Source organism: Amphibalanus amphitrite, unplaced genomic scaffold (assembly GCF_019059575.1).
Source record: "Amphibalanus amphitrite isolate SeventyFive unplaced genomic scaffold, NRLGWU_Aamphi_draft 000125F_arrow, whole genome shotgun sequence".
Lineage (NCBI taxonomy): Eukaryota > Metazoa > Arthropoda > Thecostraca > Balanomorpha > Balanidae > Amphibalanus > Amphibalanus amphitrite.
The window spans coordinates 527,992-553,364 of NW_024881620.1; the positions used below are offsets into that span (position 1 = coordinate 527,992).

At 51.6% G+C, this 25,373-nt stretch overlaps 2 protein-coding genes and 1 long non-coding RNA gene across 3 annotated transcripts in view; 2 read left to right on the forward strand and 1 right to left on the reverse strand.

Moving 5' to 3' along the window:
• LOC122381707 overlaps positions 1-14,422 on the forward strand; it is a 71,974-nt gene extending 57,552 nt beyond the window's left edge. The window contains exons 4-13 of the mRNA XM_043366196.1: positions 1,647-1,788; positions 8,503-8,596; positions 8,842-9,018; positions 9,763-9,918; positions 10,140-11,088; positions 11,442-11,763; positions 12,132-12,280; positions 12,490-12,690; positions 13,188-13,315; positions 13,715-14,422. Coding sequence (XP_043222131.1) covers positions 1,647-1,788; positions 8,503-8,596; positions 8,842-9,018; positions 9,763-9,918; positions 10,140-11,088; positions 11,442-11,763; positions 12,132-12,280; positions 12,490-12,690; positions 13,188-13,315; positions 13,715-14,422 — 3,026 coding nt within the window. The remainder of the gene's footprint in view (positions 1-1,646; positions 1,789-8,502; positions 8,597-8,841; positions 9,019-9,762; positions 9,919-10,139; positions 11,089-11,441; positions 11,764-12,131; positions 12,281-12,489; positions 12,691-13,187; positions 13,316-13,714) is intronic.
• Positions 14,423-14,784: 362 nt separating this feature from the next.
• On the forward strand, positions 14,785-16,524 carry LOC122381693. The gene is made up of 3 exons (XR_006256574.1): positions 14,785-14,959; positions 15,297-15,423; positions 15,637-16,524. It is a non-coding gene; the product is annotated as an uncharacterized LOC122381693 (long non-coding RNA).
• Positions 16,525-16,792: 268 nt separating this feature from the next.
• On the reverse strand, positions 16,793-25,373 carry LOC122381694 (G2/mitotic-specific cyclin-B3-like). Its single transcript, XM_043366173.1, has 9 exons — positions 25,222-25,373; positions 22,562-22,731; positions 22,123-22,332; positions 21,673-21,845; positions 21,185-21,356; positions 20,607-20,840; positions 19,450-19,605; positions 17,990-18,173; positions 16,793-17,803 (listed from the first exon to the last, which is right to left on the reverse strand). Exons 2-9 carry the CDS (start codon positions 22,715-22,717, stop codon positions 17,643-17,645), a joined length of 1,446 nt encoding a protein of 481 aa, XP_043222108.1. The 5' UTR covers positions 22,718-22,731; positions 25,222-25,373; the 3' UTR covers positions 16,793-17,642.

Sequence of the window (25,373 nt, forward strand, 5' to 3'; positions counted from 1 at the left end):
TTGCTTGAGGAGTTTGTTAAGGAGCGCTGTTTCGTTAAGTTTTGTTAAGCGCTTCTGATAAAGCTTTGTAAATATCAATGTGGTGCATGTGATAGTGCATTATGGAACTGCCCCATTACGAGTATTCTGATTCTATGTAGACATTTGCAAACAATAAATCGTATATCGCTGTGTGAATGAATCGTTTTGTGGATTCAATGCCGACGGATCCATAATGGCCTTTGTCAGTTCGATGACAGTCTCTTGCTCCAAACAAATAGCCTCTTCAGAGGTGGCTAATCAGCAAAAATCTGCGCTCAATCTCTGTCAGGAAGCTCAGTCTCGCTGATATCGGTTACATGATGCGGTCTTATATCTGCTGGGTGTTTGGACTCGCAACAAACGCACGTCATATGTTTGAAAAATGAACTTTAATTGCTCACAGTGTTGGTATAAAGCCGCCACACAACGGTATCCATTACCCAAGTGGCTATCGTGTATGGGAGGTAGCGAATCGTGTAAGTCATGCCTTTTGTTGACGTGATGGAAAGCTGAGACATCGCTGAATTCTGAACGGCCACGAACAATGCCGTGAAAAATCGAATTGTAATTAATGGTCATCAAGCAAAATACCTTGTCAGAAGGCGCATTCATTTGCATTACTAATGCATTCACGCTTTGGACTAACTAGGAAACGAGCGAAATGCGAGAAATTTACATTAATCTTGGTGAGGATGGCTGACGAAGCGTGGCGTGTGAGGAGACTGTGAATTCAGTGCGGCGCCCGGGACCGCCCCATCGCTACGTGGCCCTGTCACGAGCCGTCCATCGGACGGGAAGCGTGGGCGAGGAGAAGGGCGGACCCCGAGATTTGACCAAATCCGTGGAGCCACCCGCCCTTCCCAGAGATTCCACTTGAAGTGGATTGGTATGCATCTATAGGAAGTGAGATTCTAGCGCCCCGGTCGGTGATGAAGTATTAAGGAATTGCTGTTTTTACCCGGAATCGTTTGAGGCAGTTTCTTGCTCTAGTTTTACCATCAGCCTGAACCAGAAATAGGTTGACAACTCCAACTGAACTAAGAGCCATCGTAGGAGGCGCCGACCAAATATTGATATTCGGAGCATGAATGATTTACGATCAAACTACACATGTTCAGTAGCCGAACATGTTACGTGCATAATGCGGGAAAGTCATAACCTTCTACGCCTCGGCACATGGCACATGCCTCACTGGGAAGACGAGCACCATCAATCGCCACGCCAACCGGCGTCTGTCTGCCCCATGGCCGTCTCAAGCCGGGACGCTGTTGTCCCAGGCTGGACCTCAGCCCACTCCGTGACATGGCGGCGCGGTCTCTTTGATCCCCCGGGCTCCTTCCGGTCCACGGTGTCGGGTGGACCACCCACGGCGCCTCACGTGCACCAGTGGTCCGACGGTCTCTGTGATGTTTGTGCAGTGTTTGCCTACGCAGTGTTTGTGTTAACTTGGGTAAATGTGTGGATACGGTGATTGGACGTTTACTGTTCATCAAGTACCTAGAGGTCGGTTTGGTATCGGATTCTGCTGTGTGATCGCGTTAGTCTGTTTTGCATTGAAAGTCATGTACACCAATGTTTTGCATGGCTCGTTAACACCAAATGTGACGTTGTTTCCTGCGTTTCAGCTGGGACCGTTGAACTCGATCGAAGGTTCATCGCCTCGCTGGTGGCCAACTGTTTCTTCAGCACCTTCCCGAAGCGGTCGGCCATCTCGCACCCGACACTGCTCGATGTCAACTTCTCCGCGTTCTTCTACTACTTAAACAGGTCGGTGCACTCTGGCTGCCATGATCTCTTATAGACACCTGCTGAATGAGTTTTGACTTGATTTGGCGCGCATGTAATGCTGTTGCATATTTGTAAGTGCAATAGTTATATGTAAAAGAAAGGTATATTGGCACTGGGGTATACAAATCAAATGCCTCTCCAGATCTTAAGTTCCACTTTTTGTATCGGCTAATGCCCTTATTTTCTGTTCTATTTTCTATTTTTCTAGTCTATTTTTTCTATTTTTCTATTTTCTATTTTCTATTTTTCTAGAGTCTATTTTTAACTCCATTGGTCCTCGGTAGCGGTCTAATTATGCAAAGTGCATCATTATGCTCCACCGAGGAAATCGCACTTCGATATGGGACCATGGTAATTGACAATTAGTCTGGGCTAGTTTGGGCCATAGCTGCCGAATAGATTGCCAATTATTCATTGATAATGATCTGAGTCATCTCAGTAGGAGCTTATCTGCACGCATATCAGCTTCACAGGACATAATGGCTTTCGCGTGTAGGTACAGTGGGTCTATTTAAGATCTCCAGAGCCACCACGTGGCGCTACGGTCGGGGTAGGGCGAGTCCAAATCCCGAGGGAAGTGAGGTCACCGGTCATTGTGGGGGCAGGAGGGAGGGGGAGTGACGCGGTATCACGGCGCATGGGGCGTGCGTAACTGCGTAGCGCCGGGAGTGGGCCGCCCAGGGCCGCCCGCCACTGCGCCGAGGCTGAGGGGAGGGGATGATGGCTGCGGGTGCGTTCACTCCGGTATGGTGGTATCCTGTTCATGTGGAACCGGCAAGAACGCGACTGAAGGGAATCATTATCTCAAACAAACGGGCAAGCCAGAGGCAGCGTCAGTTCCAGCCAAAATGTTGAACAATGATAATTGAAACAATCTAGGACGTATTCATAGCATGCAACTTTTCAGTCGATAGTTGCATGATGCTTTTCATGATGCATGCTGAGGCTTTTCTAAACTGTTATTTGAGTTAGATATTTTTCATTTGGCACGTTCAGTTTTGGTGGGTTTTATCGGGTCGAAAAGAATCAGAAAAGAAAAAAGAGTTGAAATGGCTCCAGACAAATGACCAAAAATATTTTCCTAAAAAATGAAACTTAGCTAAACGTTTATAAGCGATAATTTTGACTTTTGGGGAGGATATTGGGGAAAGATATTGGGGAAAGATGTCATCGTGCTTAGCTGAGTTGCAGTAGAAGGAAAGGTTTTGGTTGTGTCTAGATAAAACCAGACCCGGGAGTGGGGCTCGAACTCACGACATCGCGTTCAGCTCACAGGTTACTCAACCTCAACGCTACGAGCACCTATCGCCCTGCGCAGCTTGCTCAGTGTTTCGGCTAAAGTTCGGCCAAAGTGTCTGACGTCTGTCAATGTCACGAGGCGAAACCCCAAGGTAAATGTCCGTCCCGGTAGCTCGGTCGGTAGAGCGTTGGACTCCATGTGCCATGTGGTGAAGGCGCACGTCCCGGTTGCAAAAGTCCGGGTTCGAAACACGACGTGTGCTTGACGTTTTTTAGCCTCCTGACGGGTATGGTTGTGGTTGGTGGCAGGCCGCTGCCAGGCGAAGTCAGCGAGGGGACCGGCCGTGCGCGGCTATGTGCGCACGTTAAAATTTGGACTCTAAACCACAAACCATTTTGCCATAGACTAAACCTCAAAACCATAGTCTGCAATAGACCAGTATAGCGCCTTTTGGGGCGACTAACGGAGCGAGCGAGGGGGTGAGTCTTGCACGTGCGAAATTTCGAGGGGGTACCTCCAACTGACTTGTGCACGGCACCCTACTGACCGGTTTCTAGCGATGTGCCAAATTTGAGCACAATCGGCCCAGCCGTTCTCGAGATCTGGGAGCGGCACCCTGCACGTGCGCGCGTGCAAAATGGGTCCCAACTGACTTGTGCACGGCACCCTACTAACCGGTCCCTAACTGTGTACCAAATTTGAGCGCAATCGGTCGAGCCGTTCTCGAGATCTGGAAACGACCCCTGCACGTGCGCACGTGCAGCAGCACCCCAACTCTGGCTCATGGATATGCAGTGCCTAGTGGGTGCCTACCTACATGCCAACTTTCAGCGCAATCGGCCAAGTAGTTACCGAGATATCGCAACAATTACCAAAGTGACAGCTCTTCGTTTTGCACGTGGCACGTGCATAAGGGGTCACCCACATGCATCGGGAATAGTCCAGTACTTGGTAGAAGGAATGAAGCTACCCTACAAAATTTACCGCATGTAAATCGGTAAAGTGGTTGCTGAGATATAAGCCTCGCAAAAGCGTCCGCACGGCCGGCCGGCCGCCGGCCGGCCGGCCGGCCGCTCATACTCAGAAATTTCCGTTAATCTAAGGAAAGACTTCGCTCGCTTCGCTCGCTCCGTAACCAGGAATTGCTTGATCGGAGGGTAGATGGCAGGTTTCAACGCTTAACAAGCTCAGCTTAGCGGGGACTCTGTCCTTGTGACTCCTTCCATTCAAAAGGTTCGGGCCAAATTTATATATTAAAAAAGGGGGAGCCGAACCAGGTTGGGCCGAGTAGAACCAGGCTGGACCGGGGTCATGCATGCAATCATGGTCAGACAAAACAGAAGTTAATTTCGGGTCAAATATTTTTATTAACTGATCTTATTGTTTTTTAGCTTACACGTAAAATAACTTTTAGCTTTTTATAACTCGATACTTCATGCACAGAAATGTGGCGTTCGTCCACTTTTCCTCATCGTCTCTTAGCGACTTGATTTCATGTGGTGGCGGAACGGGGGGGAGGGGGGCATCGGGTCACCGTGCCCCCGTTTGATTTTGGCATTTTAACATTAGCCCTATGGGCGTTGCATGGAAAGAATGGGACCAAAAGTCGGCAGTGCCCCCCCTTAATTAAAGGTGTTCCGCCGCCACTGCTTGATTTGACCCTAAAGGCGTCTTACCAGCAAAAAAATTAAAATCACCTGCGTTATACCTAAATATTTGCCCAAGGGCGCTCTACGCAAGAAACGCCAGCCGGTCAAAAAACTGGCGAACGAATACGATCTCTCTAGTGCTTGAATTATATTCAATGAAAATTTCAGGAGACATAAATAATCTTAATCCTTATAGCTAGGCGCTCGGAGCATTCGCTAGCATTCCATTGCCAGCTGCATTATCAACGCCACATTTGCATTACTCTGGGTGCATCATAAGCAACAGTAGGTGAACCGGCCACAGCAAAACCATGCCTCAATTTCCTTTCCTTCCAAGCTGCCAAGCTAACCGGCCGCCCGGCCCACCACCGCGATATGGAACAACACTGGAGTGCGCCATTTGCCTACGGCAGTGCCCCACCGCGCCGGGGCTGTTTGACAGGTCACCCGCACCGTGACCTCGCCACCCGCCCCCCCCCCCCTCCCCGCCCACCTCCCCATCGGGCCCAGCTGGGTAGTGACCTCTCCTTGAATTTGACATGGACTCGACTAAGGCTCAACGCCATCTAGTTACGTCTGGAGATCCTAATAAGATCCACTGTACATATGCTGTCATTACCTACCTCCATTTGCTTTTGAATGCACATTAGCACTTGCCTCATGTTCGTTTCGTTATGTGCTGTAAGTAATTTATTCATAGAAGCCGATGAAACTTTTTTTTCTATTTCTTAGGTACAGCAATCAGTTCGGTCAACTAGATATAGTTACACGTTGCGATTTTTTAAAGCTCATTGGTAAAAAAGACAATACGGCTTTGGTGTGGTAGATAAAAGGTAAACGACGAACTAATAATGATATGCTGACTGTTGGGTGACCCACTGACCACGTACCCGTCACCTGATGCCGTTCTAGCGCCTCTCTCAAATCATTATTTCCTATAGCCATATTGATATCGCGGCCAGGGCTCTTTTCGCCTAGATATATACCTAATGTAGGACCATGCGCCCGGTGACTGTTCTAAGACACCGCCGACAGGCCACTGTTGGGGTGGGGCGCCCCACGACCCACCGAATACCCGACCGACCGACGGCAGGCGCCACGTAATAAAGCAGCTCCCTGTTATTGATGACCGCTCCGAGCGCGTTATTGGTGTGTGCTCCGGCATCGGGATCACGGAGCTGGTATAGGTACGGGAGACGCCTCTATCTAAACTCGACTGCTCTGATCCCATCACGGCGTAGGGCAGGAACGGGCGTGGTGGATTGACGACCGGGCTATCATGGTGATAGGACGACGGCCAGTCCTCTGGAAAAGTGCTCTTCTAGACGTTATCTAGCGTGATCTGTCAGGGATATGCTATCTGCTCCCGGTTGGGTGAATGTAAAATCGTCTGTGTAGTCAGCTGCGCGTAATCTGCAGCTGATTGTGTTGTCCTAGATCGATTACACTAGCCTAGGCGATCGTTTCACGTTTGCATATCGCCCGTCTGATTATTTGAGACTCGGTCTTTGTGTATCTGGGCGGCAGTGAAACACAGCTTCAGATCCGCAGGCTCAGATGTTAGACGTGCGTTGTTACCTTTAAACAAAACCCGTTAATTTGAGTTAAAACGCGCGTGATTACGGATTGATATGATGGCTCGTGATTACGAACTGAAAGCTTCACAAATGACGCAAAAGTTAATAACAGCTTAAATTCACTGGCTAAAGTTTCCCTCCCTCCCTCCCCCCCCCCCTCCCATTTACCTACCGAACCAACTTTCGTGACGACTATCGGGGGTGCTAATTACTTCATCGTTAAACACAATTTACAATGCCACTCCAATTCTTTCTTTTAGCGAGATCCAGTAACCGATAAAATCAGGTGAAAACTGTCCCCGCATGGGTCCAGCGGTGTCCGCCCACATTGTAGCCCCACGGACGCCGGCTTATTTGTGGACCAAAGCTCCACATCCCCAGGGGGACCTAGTGCTAATTGGGGCTCTCACCGTGCTCTTAGGTTATTAAAGGGAAGCCGATCGACGTACTGAGAGGCTTGTCTGAGGCTTGAACCCCGAGTCCCCGGCGTAGGAAGCTGGATGGCGGGATAAAACGGTCGCGCCGGAGATTGTCTTTGGTGCGCTTCGATCGGCGCCCGTCGGCTATGGCTGCCCAAATCGATTCGCAGCAAACAGCTTGTCCCTGAGCGAGGAGACGGAACTGCATATCAATGAGCACTGGCTGAAGGGTCGGACGCGAGTTAGCTTGATGGGAAGGATCGGCCCGGAATCTGCAAGGCACGGGCGTAAAAGGGCGCACTTTTATTGCGCGCTGTTACCTCGCAGAGAAGCGCGCAGATAAACGCTGTGGTTGAGTGGATCAAATTAGCACTGAGGTACTTGAAGTACTAATTACTTCATCGTGAAACATAAGTTACAAGCTGGCGTGCCAATCCGATTAATATTGATGAATATTTATGGCTTTGCGTCAGGCGTATTTAATGTCTTGTATAAAAATGTGTTTTATCGCTGGGATAACAACCATTCAGTTATCAACTGTGTGAATTACGAGGATCGAAATCACGCGTCAATAATATTGATATCCTAATAAGTCATGAGTTTATAGGCCTATTTTCGGTATACCTACATACTGTTTAGAAGAGGTCATTATGTCGTGAAGTTTTTTAAGTTGTAATAAGGAAATTAAAAGCATTTCTATTCAAACGGTCTTTATTTTGCAATGAATTCCCTATATTTTTGTTGCGCAAATACCTATTGGTAGTGGGCAAATTAATTATAAGGCCTGAGCCTCTTTAGGGCCGTGCCTCAAACGATCCATGGCTCGTATTCGTTGATGTATATGTTTAATGAAGTGTTAGCACTATGCATTAGCACATGCTTCAGCAGCCCGCTGAACGTCAACGCGAAGTGCTAACAAGTGCGAAGTTTGAGTGGATGTGCAAACCTTGGCTCGACACAATAATGCCACCGCTTTAGGCCAGATGAGGTGCGAAGTTGTGCAGGAATGATTCTGCTGTCGAACGCTGCGTAAAGTGGACGTGTTTTGCTCAGTCTATAAGGAAAATCAGTTGTGATTGGAACATCACAATCTTACCAGACCCATATTTTCAATCGAATCACTTTCGCGTAGTCGTTATACCGGTTACAATGTATAAACATGGAGAAACGTAAATGGGTTACCCCTGCCCTTTTCGGTGGAACGGATCCATCTTTTCCGTCCGTCGGCGTTTCATCAATCAAACGCGATACTACGATCGGCGATACATAAGAAAGGATACTGATTCATCGGTTCGCCACGCGGATATGGTGTTCTCTCGATGTTGTTTCTTGACGGCTGTCCTGATAGCCTGACAATGTTGTGTCACACATGCTGGCGTTCTGCTGGACCTTTCAATGATCGATGGTGAACACGAAAGGCGTTCCGTTTTCAACACAGCAAAATCGGTTACATGCGACTATGGTTGGACTACAAATGCGCTGATGGAAGGACCACTCTCTACCTACAGGGCTAACATTCAAATCTGAGCTTTGGTGCGCTGTTCCAGCATCATGACATCTAAAGACGTTAATGCATGACTGTTGCCGACTAAAGTAGCTCCGATCATAATAGCTTACTTTCCACGATTAACCTTCGCATTTGAAAGTAAAAGACGACGTAATCGACGCGCAATCTCGCCAGATTTCATCCAGCAATCCGATAGGGTACACAAGTAGCTTTTCTAAGTTAATCAAAAGTGAGAAGACAAATAGTTGTTAGGTAGGCATTTCAACACCTAACACTTACCTCCTTTCCTATCTGATTGCAGTCCATGGCAACGTGTCAAGTTTGAGGCGATCCTGTTGTACTTTGAAGCTCTTTCAGAAGCGGAACCTACTGGTCTTGTCACCTACACCAGAAAGGTAAGTACTCGTATGTTTCCACCATTTCAGCCTTAGTTACCCGCTCCAGTGCCTACTCTCAGTCATAACCATGTTTTGTTTTTATCTTAATCACTTCAAAAGTTTAAACGTAACGTTTGAGCTTTCGTAAATACGTGATCTTGATGCTAATCCTTTTCATCCTTTCATGCAGACAGCAAAATGTACGCTATGCACTATAATGTATCAGCTCAGTCAGTATCTATATTCGCTGTTGTGTTGGGCAGGTGATGAGCGGCCGCGAGTTCGCCAGTCTGGCCGACTGGCTGGGCTGCTCCAAGCCTCTCTGTCCGGTGGTGGTTCGCGACACGGGCAGGATAGAGGACGCCGAGCCGGGCCTCAGTCAGGTCTGCTTCCTCAGCCCGCAGCCGGGCGGCGACACGCTCAGAGACGGAAGGTCACAGGTCAGTATTGGGTTAGATGGGGTCAAACACAGGTTAGTTGTAAATCAGATGATGGTCAGAAAGGTCGAAGGTCAGTTGAGCTCAGCTGAGGGGTTTCCTGAATGGGGGGCATCTATGCGAAAGATTGTGTATGCTGTAATATAAGCAATGTTTGTTGTTGTTTATCTTTTACGTTCTATCCACACCAGCTACCGTGTTTAGTAGACCGCGCCTCGCGGCTCATCTTTAGCTGCACAGACTCAGAAATTTCTATTTGCTGAAGCGATTGGTCTGCATTGCTTCTTCGCTGACATAACACACCGCTATCCATCCGTCTACCCATCAACCATACCGTGCTATCTTTTGACAAAGTCTGTTCGTGGAACATCACTTGTAAGACGGATTAGCCGTCGGTAATCTGGTGATTATGGGATCGGATGACCGGCCACCGCGGCATCGCTCCGGCCACCGGTGAAGAACCGATGGCTCATTCTGTCACCTAACCGTGTTATTGTCGGAAAATGACGCGATCTGAGTGAGATGGAATAAGATTGATGACGTAGAAAGGTCGGAAGAGGTGAAGATATCCGGCAGGAGGGGCGGGTGGCTTGAGTGAGTGCTGGCTTCGTTGGAGATCTTCGTTGACAACTGAATAGTGCTGGCGGGCAACCATCAAACTTGATGATCGGGTGCTTGGTAGGGTTATATCTTCGACACGGTCGAAATACTCTGAACTTCTATTCCGCCTGTTTTCCCCGTTCTCAGGAGTCTCTGAGCCACGCCAGTCACCCGGAGCTGCTGGCGTCGGCCATCTTCCAGGAGAGACTCGAGGATAACGAGTCGCTGGCGGTGTCGGGCTGTGTCCGGTCCTGTCAGATGGCGGTGAATTCCTCCGGGGCGCCGCATCTCACCCGACTGACGGTAGGTGGCAGCAGCTGTCACACCGGGACTCGTACACTAAAAATTACGAGCATTGTAAGGGTAAATGTTCCATGAAAAACAAATGCTTTGATTTAAGTTGAAAAAAAATACTTAACCCTTGTGTGTAACCCTTGTGTCTCTTACTATACCAGCAGCTTATAATTTGCCGACGGTGTTTCTCCTTGCTCAAGTATGTAACTAGCTCCCGTTTCTGTCACCAGGCGTCAGCACGGAGCGCCTCAGCCAACGGCCAAATCTGCTGTGTTGACGCCGAGAGTTACACCACTCTGCCCGCCGCTCAGTACGACGAGGACGCCATCCTGCGGGAGCTCAACAAGGCCTACCTGGGCTTCCAGCAGCCGAAGGTGACCAAGAGGCTGAGCCCGATCGGAGAGTCGAACGGCCCCAGCCGGCATGTGTCGGTTTCTCCCGCCCTCAGTGAGGTCGGAGAGTCCCCGGAGCTGGTCAACGGCGGTGCGAGGGGCCTCCACAACAGTCGGACGTCTCACGGAGTACCCATGTCCCCGCTGGCCGCCCCGCCACCGGAGGTACAGCCCTCGTCACAGCCGCAGTGTGAGGAGCCGGGGAGCTGCGGCGTCCCGCTCCGCCGACCGGCGACCATCGGAGGGCCGACCACAGAGCCCCCTGCTGAGGGGTCACCGGGCGGATCAGGAGGCGCCACCAGACAGAGCGTGCTCCGACTCATCGGACAGATGCAGCGCTCCATTGAGCGTGAGCTGGGTCAGCTGGGACAGCAGGCCAACTCACAGATCGTGTCACAAATCATGTCCCGGATTCGGACGATAGAACGCAGTCAGTTGGTGAGACTTCTGAGTGCAGATACACCCGCCCAGCCTGCTGCAGCAGTGGGTGAACTCCCGAACTGCGATGAGGACGCTCTGTTGACTGTCTGCGAGGCGCTGATGGCCGATCAGGTACCGCTAGAGCCTCTGGACGGCGACTACTTCGAGTGGAAGCTGGAGGAGCTAGCACAGGAGCGGTGCGCGGAGCTGCCTGGGCCCGGAGCCGGGAGCCGAGCGGAGCAGGGAGGGGAGCCGGAGCAGACGGAGCCGGGAGCGGACGTTCGGGGGGCCCGCGGCAGGACGGCCTCGGTTGATACGGATGCGTTCTTCAGTGCCTGCAGCAGTGTGGATGACAGCTGTTCACAAGGTGAGACTGAGAGCGGCTTGGCTTTGAATACAGACGGCTTAGGCTGCCGAAGCACCATAAGCAATATTATTCGGTTCGGTCTCAATCGGTTAGTTGTTTTGTGTTCAGTTTCAGTAACATACCTAACTAACAGTAATGCAATATTGCATGCACATTTTATGTGTGCTTAGTTCTGACCACACATAATCAGTCAATTGAAGATTTGATGGATATTGGTTAGAGAGCCGAGTTGTGATTCGTAGCCGTAGGTAGGTGTGAGCCGTAGGTGTGATCCTTCCATGAGATATGCGATGCTGAGCTACAAATGAGTCTAAGCCTCCGTATTATTCACCTCCACACTCCCCCTCTGACAGACGGCCGGAGCGCGGACAGCGGCTGGAGCGGCTCGCCGCCGCGGTACCGACGCTCCGTGTCGCCCGGCCGACCTCATCCAGGCCCCCCACGGCGCCGCAGCACCTTCCGGGACCGGCTCGAGGAGGCCAACCGGCGCGCCGAGCGGGAGGAGCTGGCCGACAGCCGCGACTCCACAGAGGACGAGCACACGGTGGCCACCGCCGTCCGGCCCGCAGCGGCCGCCGTCAGCGTCATCCGAGCCAACCCGGCCGTCACCGCGGCGGCGGCCGCCGCCGGCCGCGCCGCCACCGCCGCCGATGACGGCGATGACGGAAAGATGAGGTGAGGACGGACGATGGGAGTGCGGGGATGGGATTGGAAGAGGGACTGGTTTATTAGGGTGTGTCTGGTATGTGTTGGAGTGGATTGTTTACGCGTGGTGATGGGTTAGGCAATTTATGGGCGCGTTAAGCATTCTTAATAAAAGTTACGAATTAACCGTGTTCAAATCATTCCGGAGACCTGTAAGCTGCTATTCTGAGCTCTGATGATCAGCGTTGATGAACGTTCAGATCCGGCATACAAACCGTCACCGATTTCATTTACGTTATCTGCCGTCGCCTGACACCCTCCCTCTGCCCCTCTCTCTCTCTCTCTCTCTCTCTCTCTCTCTCTCTCTCTCTCTCTCTCTCTCTCTCTCTCGTCCCCAGCCGCGCTGGTTCGTCGGTCGGTGAGGACCTGGACGAGGTCGCCGATCAGCTCACCAACGGCCGGCGCTGGGCCAGCCGACTCCGCGGCAAGAGCCGCAGCCTCACCGGCAACAGCTCCCGACTGAGCTTCAGCTCAGACTTCAGCTCCGGTGCGTAACACTTTACCGAGAATTCAAAAGTAATCAAGCTATTGTCATGATTCTACCAAATATTTCACGTATTGTATGCCCTAACCTTGATCACTGCTCAAGTCATCTGGGTCGCAGGAGAGTGGAGAACCCGATGGTTCATGAAAAGTAATAGCATGACCGACAACAGTGCTCTAACCGTGTCCCCGTGTCCCTGCGCCTCTCGTCAGACGTGGAGGAGCTGTGTGACAAATTTGGCCACTGGCTGGAGGAGCCCGGGGCCGAGCTGGGACCACGAGACTTGGCCGTCATGCGGGTCACCCAGCGCATGCTCAAGAGGACGCTGTCGGACACATTTGCCGGCAGCGTGATGGACATGGAGCAACTGGATACGGCGTGTCACATCCCCAGCGCCAGCGGACTCAGTCACAGTCAGTACCTGAGTCAGTCACAGTCAGTACCTGAGTCAGTCACAGTCAGTACCTGAGTCAGTCACAAGTAGTACCGGACTCAGTCACATCCCCAGTGCCAGTGGACTCAGTCACAGTCAGTGCTCACAGTCACAGTCAGTATCGGACTCAGTCATATCCCCAGCGCCAGCGGACTCAGTCACAGTCAGTATCGGACCCAGTAACTGTCATTGGGTACCTGAGTAGTAGGTGCCTGCGTCAGTCATGATTCACTAATTGCAGTCAGTCACTATCTCAGTGATAAATGGCATCAGTCACATTCGTTACGTGGATCAGCCACAAGTCACTAGTCAATCACAGTCAGTACCATAACGATAAGTGGGATTATGTGCTCAGTCCCCATGTCCTCGATATGTCCTGGGCTTGGTCTGTTCGTGTTGGGACTATCATGGTACCCGAAGTCGATATCGTGCCCATGAGTGAGCATTGAGTGCTTACTACTATATTTCCTCCCATAGGATTGGAGTCTGACGCCCGACAGCGGAAGCGCGCCTGTGCCCGATCTCTGAGCCTCTCCGATCAGTGGGCGAGGGAGAGGCTCGCCCTGGAGGTGGCCAGGAAACTGGTAGAGCCCTCGCCTGACCAGGTACGCTGAGGACCGATCTGCCAGGGGTAGGAGTGCCACTAACCCGACCGATCGCCGGACGAGCGGCCGAGTGGTGTGCCGTGTGCGTGGAACTAATGAGTTATTACACTGCATACGATACCATCTTGTTATAGGCATTTATTTAAATGTCAACGCAACAATCACGCTGTTGGACGGTTACTTATTACACGCATCGTTCACCCTAGCTATTCAGAGTGATTAAACGCTGTCCAGTGATGGCAATGCCATTTGTTGAGCCTCGTTTGTGACCCCTGCATTATTGTTTGACCTAGCTGAACTAGCGTTTGCTGTGTGCTCGGTGCAACGTGTGTGGCTGTACGTACCTCTCCCGTGTCTCGTCACTAACCGACCCCCGGGCACGGCCGACCCGTGCCCCAGCCCTCTGCTCCCGTCTGCGCCAAGCCCAGCTCCAGCTCCGTGGTGGAACTCCTCGAGGCCGCACACGCCGCCACCCTGCGCCAGGAGCGGCTCTGCCCTGCCATCTACCGGTACTCGGAGGAATTAGCCAGCCGCCTGGTTCCCGAATGTGTCCACGAGAGCGCCTTGCTGCTGCGATTTCACCTTGCCAAACACCGGCGCGCCTATCGCAAGATATCAGCTCGACCGGAGCGGAAGCTGACCGAGTTTCCGCGGCGGCCGGCGGCGGCGCCACCGTCGCCGCCTCCCGCTCCGCCGCCCACCGGGCCTCTCCCGCTGGACGAGGCCACTGTGGAGGGATTCAGCTGGACCCTGGTAGAGCGGCTGCTGGAGGAGACGATCCGCCAGCTGCCCAGCCCCCGCCGGCAGCTGCTGAAGCGGCTCATCAGCGGCAGAGCCGTCTCTCTCGACCGTAAGAAGGGCATTCTGAAGAAGCCGCGCTCGGCGGTGCCGCGGAGTCGGAGCAGCACCTCCGATCGGCCGCCGCCGCTTCAGGGGAGTCCCGAGGGTGTCCCCAGCAGCGGGCTGCCTAGCCAGACGGGCCGGCCGGAGGCGCAGCGCCGCAAGAGCCGGCGGGAGAGCTTTCTGGAGGTGGGTGGGCGATTCAGTCCTGCACCGGTCAGTGAACGGTCGACCGTTAGCCCGCGGTTGAAAGGGGCGTATTGGTGAGGCTGTGTGGTCTAATAGAGCATCTAACAAACTAATGTGTAGAACTTTCTAACTAACGATTTACCGATGTTGTATTGCATCATGTAAAGCATGCTTGCGATTCGTGTCCCACATGTTCTATGTTGTATCGTAATTCGTAATGGAATTCACAAATTAGTGTTTTCTCTGCTAATGACGTGTCAAAGAAGGTCATGTCACTGAATGCCATTGTCGTTATTGATAAAACAGATTTGATGTGCATTATACACCCAATTTACATCACAAACCCTCGTGATCTCCCCCTGACCGGCCCTCCTCTGGCCCGCTCAGTCTCGGGCCGCCGCCGCGGCCGCCGCCGCCTCCGCCGGCGGTGCCGCCGCGGAGGACACCGTCGAGCCGCCCGACTCCGGCCGGCCGGCGGTCACGGGCAACTGGGGCTGCGGCCGGCGCCACGGCGGCGACCCCCAGCTGAAGGCGGCGCTCCAGTGGCTGGGAGCCAGCCGCGCCGAGCTGCCCTGTCTCATCTACTACACCTGCGGCAACGCGGCCGTGCAGACGGTACGGACTCGTATGGATAGAGGAAAGGGGAGAGAATCTGTGTCTGAGGTCCGGAGGGCAAAATATGGTGGGCCGAGAATCGCCAATGCAATGGGTCGAAACTTACTTGGGGTTGCCTGAGTACACACTGATTGTTGCTGACCACTGGCCAGTCACTGCTCGCTTTGACTGACTAAATCGGTCATCTCCCCCGCCCCCACCCCCTCAGTTCCTATGGGTGTGCACTGTGCAGTACCGGTCACCGACCGACACTGGACGGTCGCGGAGCTGTCTGTCTCCCTCCTGTGTGTGCACTGTACGCTGGGGATCTAACTGTACCCTCCGCCCCTCCCCACAGCTCCAGTGGGTGTGCAGTACGGTCACCGACCGACACTGGACGGTCGGGGAGCTGGCCGCAGCCGTCCTGTCCCACTGCCACCGCAGACTGGAGGCGGCCAAACGCAGCGCCAGCAGGCAAAGAACAGGTGAGCATTCAACTACTGGCGGTCGCTCAGACCGGTCAATAATGGTAATGACTAAAAGATGTCGTGTACTGCAATGATAGTCCTTTGACCTAGGATTCTTAAGTTTCTTCAGACTGACACAGTTACGCCTACGCTATGCACCGCGAGAACACTGTAAGCGCCGTTTCATGTTGTTTCATGGGCGATACATAAGTGTTTTTGCTCTTCTTTCAGTGGCCACTCCTGGGGACCTGTTTGAGGACCTGCTGCGCTCGGAAGTGCCGCCAACAGCGGAGGCCACCTTCAAAACCCGCATACCTTCCCTCGACTGAGGCCCATAGACGGTGACTGAGGACCTCAGCGGGCCGTCGGAGGCCGCACCCAAGCGTCCAGCTGTGGTGTAGTGAGTTGTGATCCCCGTGGGCCCGATAGTGTTCCAGGAACCGACTGAGGTCCCCGTATTGACCAATGGTCCTCAGGCCGACCAGTGGTCCTCTTATCGACCACGTGGTCCTCACTGGTCCGGGCGGGACACGTCTGGTCCTACGTCCCAGGCCTCCGTGAGTCCCGCTAGCGTCCGGGGGCCTTCGTACCGCCCTTTGTAGTGCATTCCCAACCCCGAGTCGGCCGTCCCTCCTAGGAGTCTGACGTCCCCGTCCGCAGAGATGCAAACTCCCAGTGGAGATGAAGATTGTGAGACAGTCATCCCCGCGGGCGACAGTGATACAGGCAATAATGATGATACGCGGGAGGCGCCGCGTGTTAAATATGATTTACATGAGCTGAATGTCACATTTGTAGGTTGTGCGATATATTATGTGCATGCTTTCTTACCCTTCCATGATTCCCCATGAGCGCTTCCACTGCTGTGTCGGTAATTGACTATATATATGCCCAGAGGATGTTGTGGGAAACGTTAGCGCGTTTTGATGGACGCCGTACCGATATGTAGTAAACCAAACGTCCCGTGTCGAGCCGTCCCATTCAACGAATATGGGCCGGACCGCGCGTTTTTAACGCGTGCTGCTTGTTACGAGACGTGCTTGGATGCCCTGCGCTCGTCGTGGCGTGTCGTATATCACTCGATCGCGAGTTACGAAATAAAGATACAGCATTCGTAATGATCAGGAACAGGCGGAAGAGAGCGACGTACTGCGAGCGCACGGATATCACTGCCGTGCTCTCGATGTTGATGATGCTGACGTGGTCAGTCAGAAAGCATAATCATTTCATCGATGGTTTGACCTCCAAAATCAATGCGAAGCAATGTAACAGCTTCATTAGTGCTAAGCCGATATGCGTGTCTTTGCCAGAGTTAAAACAAATCAGTGTTTCCAATGTGGTATCCACCTTTAGCCGTCCCTGTTCCTCACATACCGACAGATAAGTCTTCGTCTCCGGCCTGTATTGTTCCCAGAGGCACAAACACAGCGGACGGCGGTGGTAGGCTGTCGCACGACCCCACTCGAAGGCTTCTGTGACCACAACAGTAGCACGGGGCCACAGGTCAGACATCTGAGCCACCCAACCCTCAGAATATGTACACAAATGGAGACAGACATGCTCAAGAGAAAGCCTAATCTACGATGGCAGAAGCAGTAGGAAAAAAGGCGCTTACAGGCCGATTTGCACAAGTATGATATGTGGTAAAACGCAGCAATTCATCTTAGACTCCTCACTTACCACATCGTTGTTAACTTTGTAGCTCGCTGATAGCGTCACTACCCTAAAACTGACAAAAGCTACAAAACGCAAAACTAAATAACTAAAATAACTACAATGATGAACAATTTTGCACTGTAATTGGCCTCCCACGTAGAGAGCCAATATGGGAAGCGGCACCCGCGACGCGTCGATGCCCAGAGCCGGTTCGCCTCGGTTAGCTAAAACGTGTTTCGATCGCGTCAGAATCAGGTCGACAGTTAAAAGGCCGCCGGTGGGTCGTAACCCGGCGGCGGCTCGGCTCAGGCGCGCTGCCGTTGTGGCTCGTAATCGGACGAATCGGCGCCAACACAATATCGACAATCAGCCATTCCCCATTCACGCTCACATTTACACTGACCCACACACACATACAAACATCCACACGGCATTACGACACACACTCATGGCCGCTCGCTGGAGATGCCTCGGATCGTTCCTAACAAATATCGCCCTGCGCCGGCCGGGCGGCTGGCGCTGCCTCCCGGCGGGGACGGGCCAGGCGGGGAGCAGCTGCGGCGGGCCGGTCGCTCACCGCGCTATAACGCCGGCGCCTGACGCAGCAGCGGAATACAGGCCACCTTGTGGAACACTTGGTGCGAGTACTTGGCGCGGATCGTCTTCAGGTGGGGGTTGGGCTCGCGGCCCAGCATGTTGTGCAGCTTCTCCGTCAGGTCCTGGAACTCGGAGACCGAGTAGCCTGCGAAGGAGCGGGGCGGATAAGTCAGCCTAGATCAAACTACTAAAGTAGATAATGTAAAATGAATTAACGGTATGCTGGGAAAAGGAAAACACCAGTGGGACGAGGAAAACCATAGGGTAGTAGTTCTATTCTAGAGCAATAAGATGCCACCCCATACCGTCTCTTCCGCCAACCCCGTCTCACCGGAGAAGTATTCCACGGTGGCCTTGATCTGCTCAAAGTGACCAGGCATCCTCATGTGGACGGCAAGCGCCAGGGCGGCGGCCGCCAGTCGGGAGCCGGCCACCGACACGAACTGGTACTCCATCAGCGACAACTCCAGGACGTAGCGCGCCAACGTCAGCACCTCCACGGGCAGCTTACAGCACTGCGGGGAGCGGGGGAGGGGAGTTAGCACCTCTACTGAGAGGGATAACACAGGGGAGTTAGCACCTCTACTGAGCGGTATAACACAGGCCGGGAGACAACATCCCCACAGGGAGCCATAGGGGAGGGGGAGTTAGCACCTCCACTGAGCAGGATAACACAGGAAAGACAGCACCTCGACAGAGAACTTACAGCACTGCGGGGAACGGGAGAGGAGAGTTAGCACCTCTTATAATGATGTACGGCATTGTGCGGAATCGGTTTTCTGGGTGGAGGGATAAAAAAGTCTGCTTTAGCGTTGTATAAGATCTATGGGGCGAGACGGACCCGGGACCGGGAGGCTGATTTCCTTACCAGTGTACCTGTCTTCATTCTGTGATGTGTTTAGAAACGCGGAAACAAGCAAGAAAGCCATATAGAGAGGCTATCACAGTGGGAAAGTTTTACTGACATGGAGAAAAGTCAGTCGAGCGATAAGAGACCGCAAACACCAGCTGCAGATGGCTGGCTTGGACGGATCGGGGAGACATTCGAGATGGGATTTACAAAACAACGCTGAGTGTCCCCGGGTAAGGCCTTGAGGTAGGATTTTGGCAAGGCCTTAGGCCAGTAGGATGTTTGAACGAAATTAATGCAATCCGGTACTGCTAATGAAAAATGGGCGACAACTATCATGGCCTATGAGAGCTGTAGAAGCCGCTCCCTATTTTTCATAACCACCTACATCCCACCAGCTGCAATCAAACTAATTATGGACACATTAGCAGACGTTCGCAGTCGCACAGATACCAAGCACCTCATAGGCCGTGCAAACCACAATAGCCGCTGATCATTAGTCCGCCTGCGAACGTCACATCGATGTGGGACCCTCCCGTCATATGATCCCAATCACAGGCAGCCCATTAAACGGAGCGGGGCTCGGGTTACCGGCGGGAGTCTGGCCGACAGACCGACCGGCAGCCTCGGCGGCGGGGCACAGATTCACAGCCGCCCGCCGTGACCCGCACTCACGATCCTACCCTATCCGCCGCCGTTCGGCACTCCCAGCCGCCGCTCCCCACAATAGGCCCCGTTCCCAGGTCGGGTGATGAGAACCAACCGCAGAATATCAATCAACGGTCCAGGGCAGACGCTAGCTTCACTCTCAGACCAGCACGTACTCTAATACGTTGCCGTTGTAAGACAACAGTCACCGCGGGGTATTACAATATAATACGTCTTGGGACGCCCACACCGGGACCTGGCGCTTATCCCCGGATCCCCAGCTTTCAACTAACCCGTGCGTATCGGCGCAGGAACCGGTAGGAGACCGGCAGGCCGACGTCAAAGTTGACGGTGCGCAGGATTTTCATTTCCGTGGCTATGATCTCGCGCCTGGCGTAGGCGTCCTCGCAGATGTAGAGAAAGTCGTCCAGCGGCGGCGGCAGCCGCTCCTGAAATAAGATAGCTCACGGTCAGTGACTGCTCAGTGCTCACGCTTACAGAAGGACAGAACAGGACGAGAGTAGAAGTATAGGTATTGCAGAAAGCAAGACAGATTGAAATAGGACACAAGCGGGCGAGTTTCGATTAAAATTTCAACGCATCTAACCACGCATATTCTGAAAACCATTAGAGTAAAAACGTGCCCGCTATTAACGCTTTCACACAACGAACCTTAATTTGATGCGAATGAAACGCAATCGGCAATACACATGTCAATACCCAATCACTAAAAAACCAGTACCTATAACGCCTTTTGGGGCGAGTAACGGAGCGAGCGAGAGGGTGAGCCTTGCACGTGCGAAATTTCGAGGGGGTACCTCCAACTGACTTGTGCACGGCACCCTACTAACCGGTCTCTAGCGATGTGCCAAATTTGAGCACAATCGGCCCAGCCGTTCTCGCGATCTGGAAGCGGCACCCTGCACGTGCGCACGTGCAAAATGGGCCCCAACTGACTTGTGCACGGCACCCTAATAACTGGTCCCTAACCGTGTACCAAATTTGAGCGCCATCGGTCGAGCCGTTCTCGAGATCTGGAAACGACCCCTGCACGTGCGCACGTGCAGCAGCACCCCAACTCTGGCACATGGATATGTAGTGCCTAGTGGGTGCCTACTTACATGCCAACTTTCAGCGCAATCGGCCAAGTAGTTTCCGAGATATTGCAACAATTACAAAACTGACACCTCTTCGCTTTGCACGTGGCACGTGCATAAGGGGTCACCCACATGCATTGGGAATAGTCGAATACTTGGTAGAAGGAATGAAGCTACCCTACAAAAATTACCGCATGTAAATCGGTCAAGTGGTTGCTGAGATATAAGCCTCGCAAAAGCGTCCGCACGGCCGGCCGGCCGGCCGGCCGCTCATACTCAGAAATTTCCGTTAATCTAAGGAAAGACTCCGCTCGCTTCGCTCGCTCCGTAATAAAAAATAGTCGACCACTCACGTCGAACTTGCAGGCGATGAAGATGGCGGTGGCGCCGACCAGCTGCAGCGTCTCCCTGCTGACCTCGACCTGAGCCAGGTACAGGTCGACCAGCCGCACGGCCAGGTACAGCGTCTCGTGGTTGAGCTCAAACGACTCCTGCACCTCGACCATCCAGTCGACCAGGATGGAGCGCATCATCTCAGTGAGATCCGTCTGAACCGTGCCCAGGTAGGGCCCCACCTGACACATGGCCTGTCGGAGCAGCACGCGCAGAGGTCAGTGGTCAGAGGTCGGCGGTCAGAGGTCAGCGGTCAGAGGTCAGCGGTCAGCGGTCAGAGGTCATAGGTAAGCGATCAATAGCGGTGGATTTCGTGGGGTGTGGGAAACTGTAGGCTTTCGGTGGCAGACGTTGCAGCGTACATCTCAGTTGGAACAAAACCATTAACGTATAGACGAACGGAAGAGATCTCGCCATAATACGAAGAAATTAGAGAAAACGTCTTTTTAGCTTTCAGCTACCCCAAAACCAAGCCAAGCACGTCTGTTGTCAGTCCAACAGCATATGTTAGATTTCCAGCTCCCAAAAGCCCGCCCACCTCGCGTTCTTTGTAGTGTCTGAAGAGATCGTTGACGTATTCGGGCACGGCGAAAATGTCGCCGGCCGCCTCGGAGTCGAAGTCGATGACGCCCTCGGGCAGCGCGCTCGTTCTCCGCTCGTTCTCGGCGTTCAGACGGCTCACCAGGTCGGCGGCGCGCTCAGACTCGGGGCTGGTTGGGCGACGGCGGTATAGCAGTCAGAAACCCAAAGTATCTAATTGATCTTAGACTTAGAGTAGAGTTCAAAAAGGGAAACAAGCAATTCTATTGCAGATTCTGAGCAGGTTACCGAATGCAGAGCCGGTGATCACGTCAGGGCAGTCAAGTCTCAAAGGGGACTTAATCTTCTTAACACTCTCCCAATATCTACCGTTCATTAATACGCGTTCCCCCTTTCACAGTTCCCTGGCAGTCCCACATTCTCATTAGTTTCCTTACTCTGTTTTGTCACTCAATTCTTCCTACCCGGCCTATAGTCTGCGCTCACCTGTTTCCCTCTGGCGGCGTCTCGAAGCCGGTGGTCTCCTCGGATGTGATCGAGGCCAGGCTGGAGGAGGCGGTCGACACCTGACTGGTGCTGCTGCTGCCCTCCGCCAGGCGCGTCACGCTCACAGACACCCGCAGGTCGGGCAGCGTCGGGATCGAGCGCAGCTTCCGCGCCTGGCAGGCGGCGGGGACGATAGGTCAGACAGTGCAGCCACAGCGGCGTGTGGACTCGGCTGTGGTGCGTCCGTCACGTGGTCAGGTGACTGTGTAGGGCGGGCACTAGTGCTAACTGCTGAGCTATCCCGCTTAGACATTACAATAACTGTTCAATTACTACAGTATCACCTAAGACATAAGTCATCTTATTCTACTCACATTCCTGGCTAACACAATTACACTGTGAATGATACGATTTATTATACGCTGATCGTGTATTCTGCGGCATCCTGACCTTTTTGACGGCGCCATCGGCGGCGGCGCCGGCCGCGGAGCGTTTGACGCCTGCGCGCGGTTTGAGCGCTCCGCGCGGCTGGGCGTCGGTGGCGCGCGGCGCCTGCTGTGTGGAGTCGCCCGACTGCTGCTGCTGCTGACCGGCCACCCGGTGCACGCGGCCCTTCCGAACGCCCAGCTTGGTGATGTTCTTCTTACCCTTCTCGATCGCCTGCAACGGGTGCAATAAATTCATTTAACGAGATAAACACATCAGATACGAACAGAAAGACAATATTCAAATCCTTCTGGAATCCTTAAAATCATCTGAAGTGAATAACAAATAAAAACCAGTTGATGAAATGAGCAGAAAACTGAGAACGCTCACAATGTGGCCATCAGACCATACCACCATGCTCTCAGACCTGTACACACCGTATCAGAGTACGTTCAGTGCTCACATTGGAGAGGTCGATGAGCGCTGCGCGCGGTTTGCCCAGCTTCTGTTTGGTAGCCAGCGTCTGTTTGCCGACAGGCTGGGCCGGCTCGTTTTCGGCGTCGATCCTCGGCGCCGGGAGGTCGGCCGGTGCCGAGCGCAGAGAGCGGCGGGTCGTCATCGTGCAGACTCCTCCTGTGGAGCGGGCGGACACAACGCGTCAACACACGGAAATCCAATAGGTGTCATGATTATGACAAGTTGAATGGCAAGTCCAGGCTAGGGCCACAGGTGGGACACGGAATGGTCTTATACATTTCACAATTGAAATTTTATGTTGGCAGCATATTTTATCAACTTGAAGTTGCTTTGGCAAAATTTTACTGGTTATTTCATACAACGCCGTAGGTGGACTGCGTGGAATAGTGAGCAAAGATTGGGCATTCTTCCACCAGATTGGTTTTCATGTTCGTGTGACGGAGTAACGATGATAAGCGGCATTCGAAAATTCGTTAAAAAAATCAAGAAAGTAGTAAGAACTATATTTACATCTTAGAATTTAGATCAATCAAAATATGTAGTGAAAATGACATATTTCATGAGTAGTAAATGGTCATTTTCGACAGGTTCTGACATTTTCGCAATGGCAATAATTCCTTGTGAACGCTGGGCCTACATCACGAAAGAACCATTAAATAGCCCGGCGCCCGCTGCAACTGGCGAGAAAGGGCCACGTAAGAGCCGGAATAAGTGTCGCCATCTATATGCGGTACATGAACCTTTCGGTTTAAATAAACACCAATGCACCGACCCCAGGCAAAGTAAGGTGGCGGCCGGTGGAGCTATCTGTAATCTGGGCCGGTGCATGACATCATTCCCGACAACCCCCGATGAAAGTGGCATCACGGATGAGTGACAGCCCACTCAATCGAACTTTATCTCTTTAACAGAGGTCAGTTAAAAAAAAACCTGCCAGGATTTGTAGCCTTCGGTCACCCCGCAAGTCGGCAACCGCGAAAAACTTTGATGTGAAAAATAAATCAGCTACCCTAACTGGTATTTTCACAATATCAATCATGACTTGTTGGGATGGTTGATTTAACTCGTCGGAGACTCAGAAAATACACAATGGCAGCGGCAGACGGCGATTTATATGTCACGAATTTCACTGGCCTCTCGTTAAAAAAAAACTTTGTAATCTACGAATTGAAACGAATGTATATGGGTAATTTTCACATAGTTACAATTACACTCATTTGGATGCAACAATTTATATACGAGCTGAAACTTGAAAGGCAACCGCAAGTCAGTCAGCCAGGACAAAGGTCATGCTTCAAAATTTATTCATATTCTACGGTTAAAGAAATTTTCATTTATGAAATCTGCAGCATGCCTATAGAAAGTTCATAGCTTTCTTTGAGAAATGTGGGGAAGTCACTTCACCAGACTGATGACCTAAACTTACATGGCATGACACAAAAATTACACATGTACCTACATGCAAAGTGTTGGCCAACAACTTTTGCCAACAAGTTGGGGATAATAGGACAGGTACAAGAATACCACAAATTATTCTAAGGTCATCAACAATTCCAACATCCAAATGATTAATTCAAAACCATTCCCTTTTCACCAGTGCATTCCTAGTGTAATTTCAAAAGATATTAACAAGTTTTGGCATCAAATAAGGTGGTCATGGTATATAGGGCCTAGGTGGTCATGTGCATGAGTTGATCAGGGCAGCTCCAACTAAGGATTTTCTGCCCCAGAGACTTGGTGTGACCATTCAACTGTTTTAGGTGCGCTTATAGTATTACAGCACTCATGTAACAGAATAATGAACAGCTGAGGCATATACTAGCCATGGATGTACAAGGTTGGCACTCAGTCTATTGTCATTCTTTGAAACACCTAACCTGAACCTGTACTCAAGCTGTTGATCAGTGATCAAACTGTAAACTTAATATTGAATTAATGTTACGGTAACTAAGTTATTGTAAAAAGGTTTTATTGCTCTAGTTATCACATTTTTAGATGTGATATAATTTCCCAAGGCAAGCATTTCCTTTTTAATGACAGCACACAAGAAAAATTAGGTACCATAAAAGGCACGTAAAACACAAGTTCGAAAGAATGCCTGAGCACTGACTGCTGACACAAACTGTATCCTAGGCCAGGTATGAGAACCAGAAGTTCAGAACATAGGTAGGTAGCTTTCAAACTCAAGACAAAAGATGTGATGTGCCCACTGAAACAGGAAAACCCTATACCAGCTGAAATTAATTTTAAAAAATACAGACAATTTATAAGCATTTATTCCTAGTCTTTCAATCATGATCAAGCAAGTAAATATTTCAAAACTCACTGAAATGATGATATAGCTGCAACAACAGTACGCAACCAAAATTTGAATGCAATTGCTATTAGTTGTTTCAATTTCATAGGTCACAATGATAAAAGCACAGGATAAAAGGAATCACAATCAGTACATGATGCCAACAAAACAAGGATCATATTCACAGTTTGAAACGACTTATTTAATCACTTTAAAACAGACAAGTAATAATTTATATATACTTTGAAATGAATGTGTCGGTAGTATGAGATGAGAGAAATGAGACTGAAACGACGCAACAGGAATTGCTGGAATCCTATACATAATAAGCACTTAAAATGTCAACTTACCGTTTCGTACGAATCCCGCTCTTCTAGCTGTCCAATAAAACCTATATTTCTATAAAATAATAAGTAGTGGCGTCAAAAAGGAGAGAAACAGCACCACGCACGCGACTCAGACACCGATCGAAAATTCAAAAACAGCCCAAGACACGGCAGCG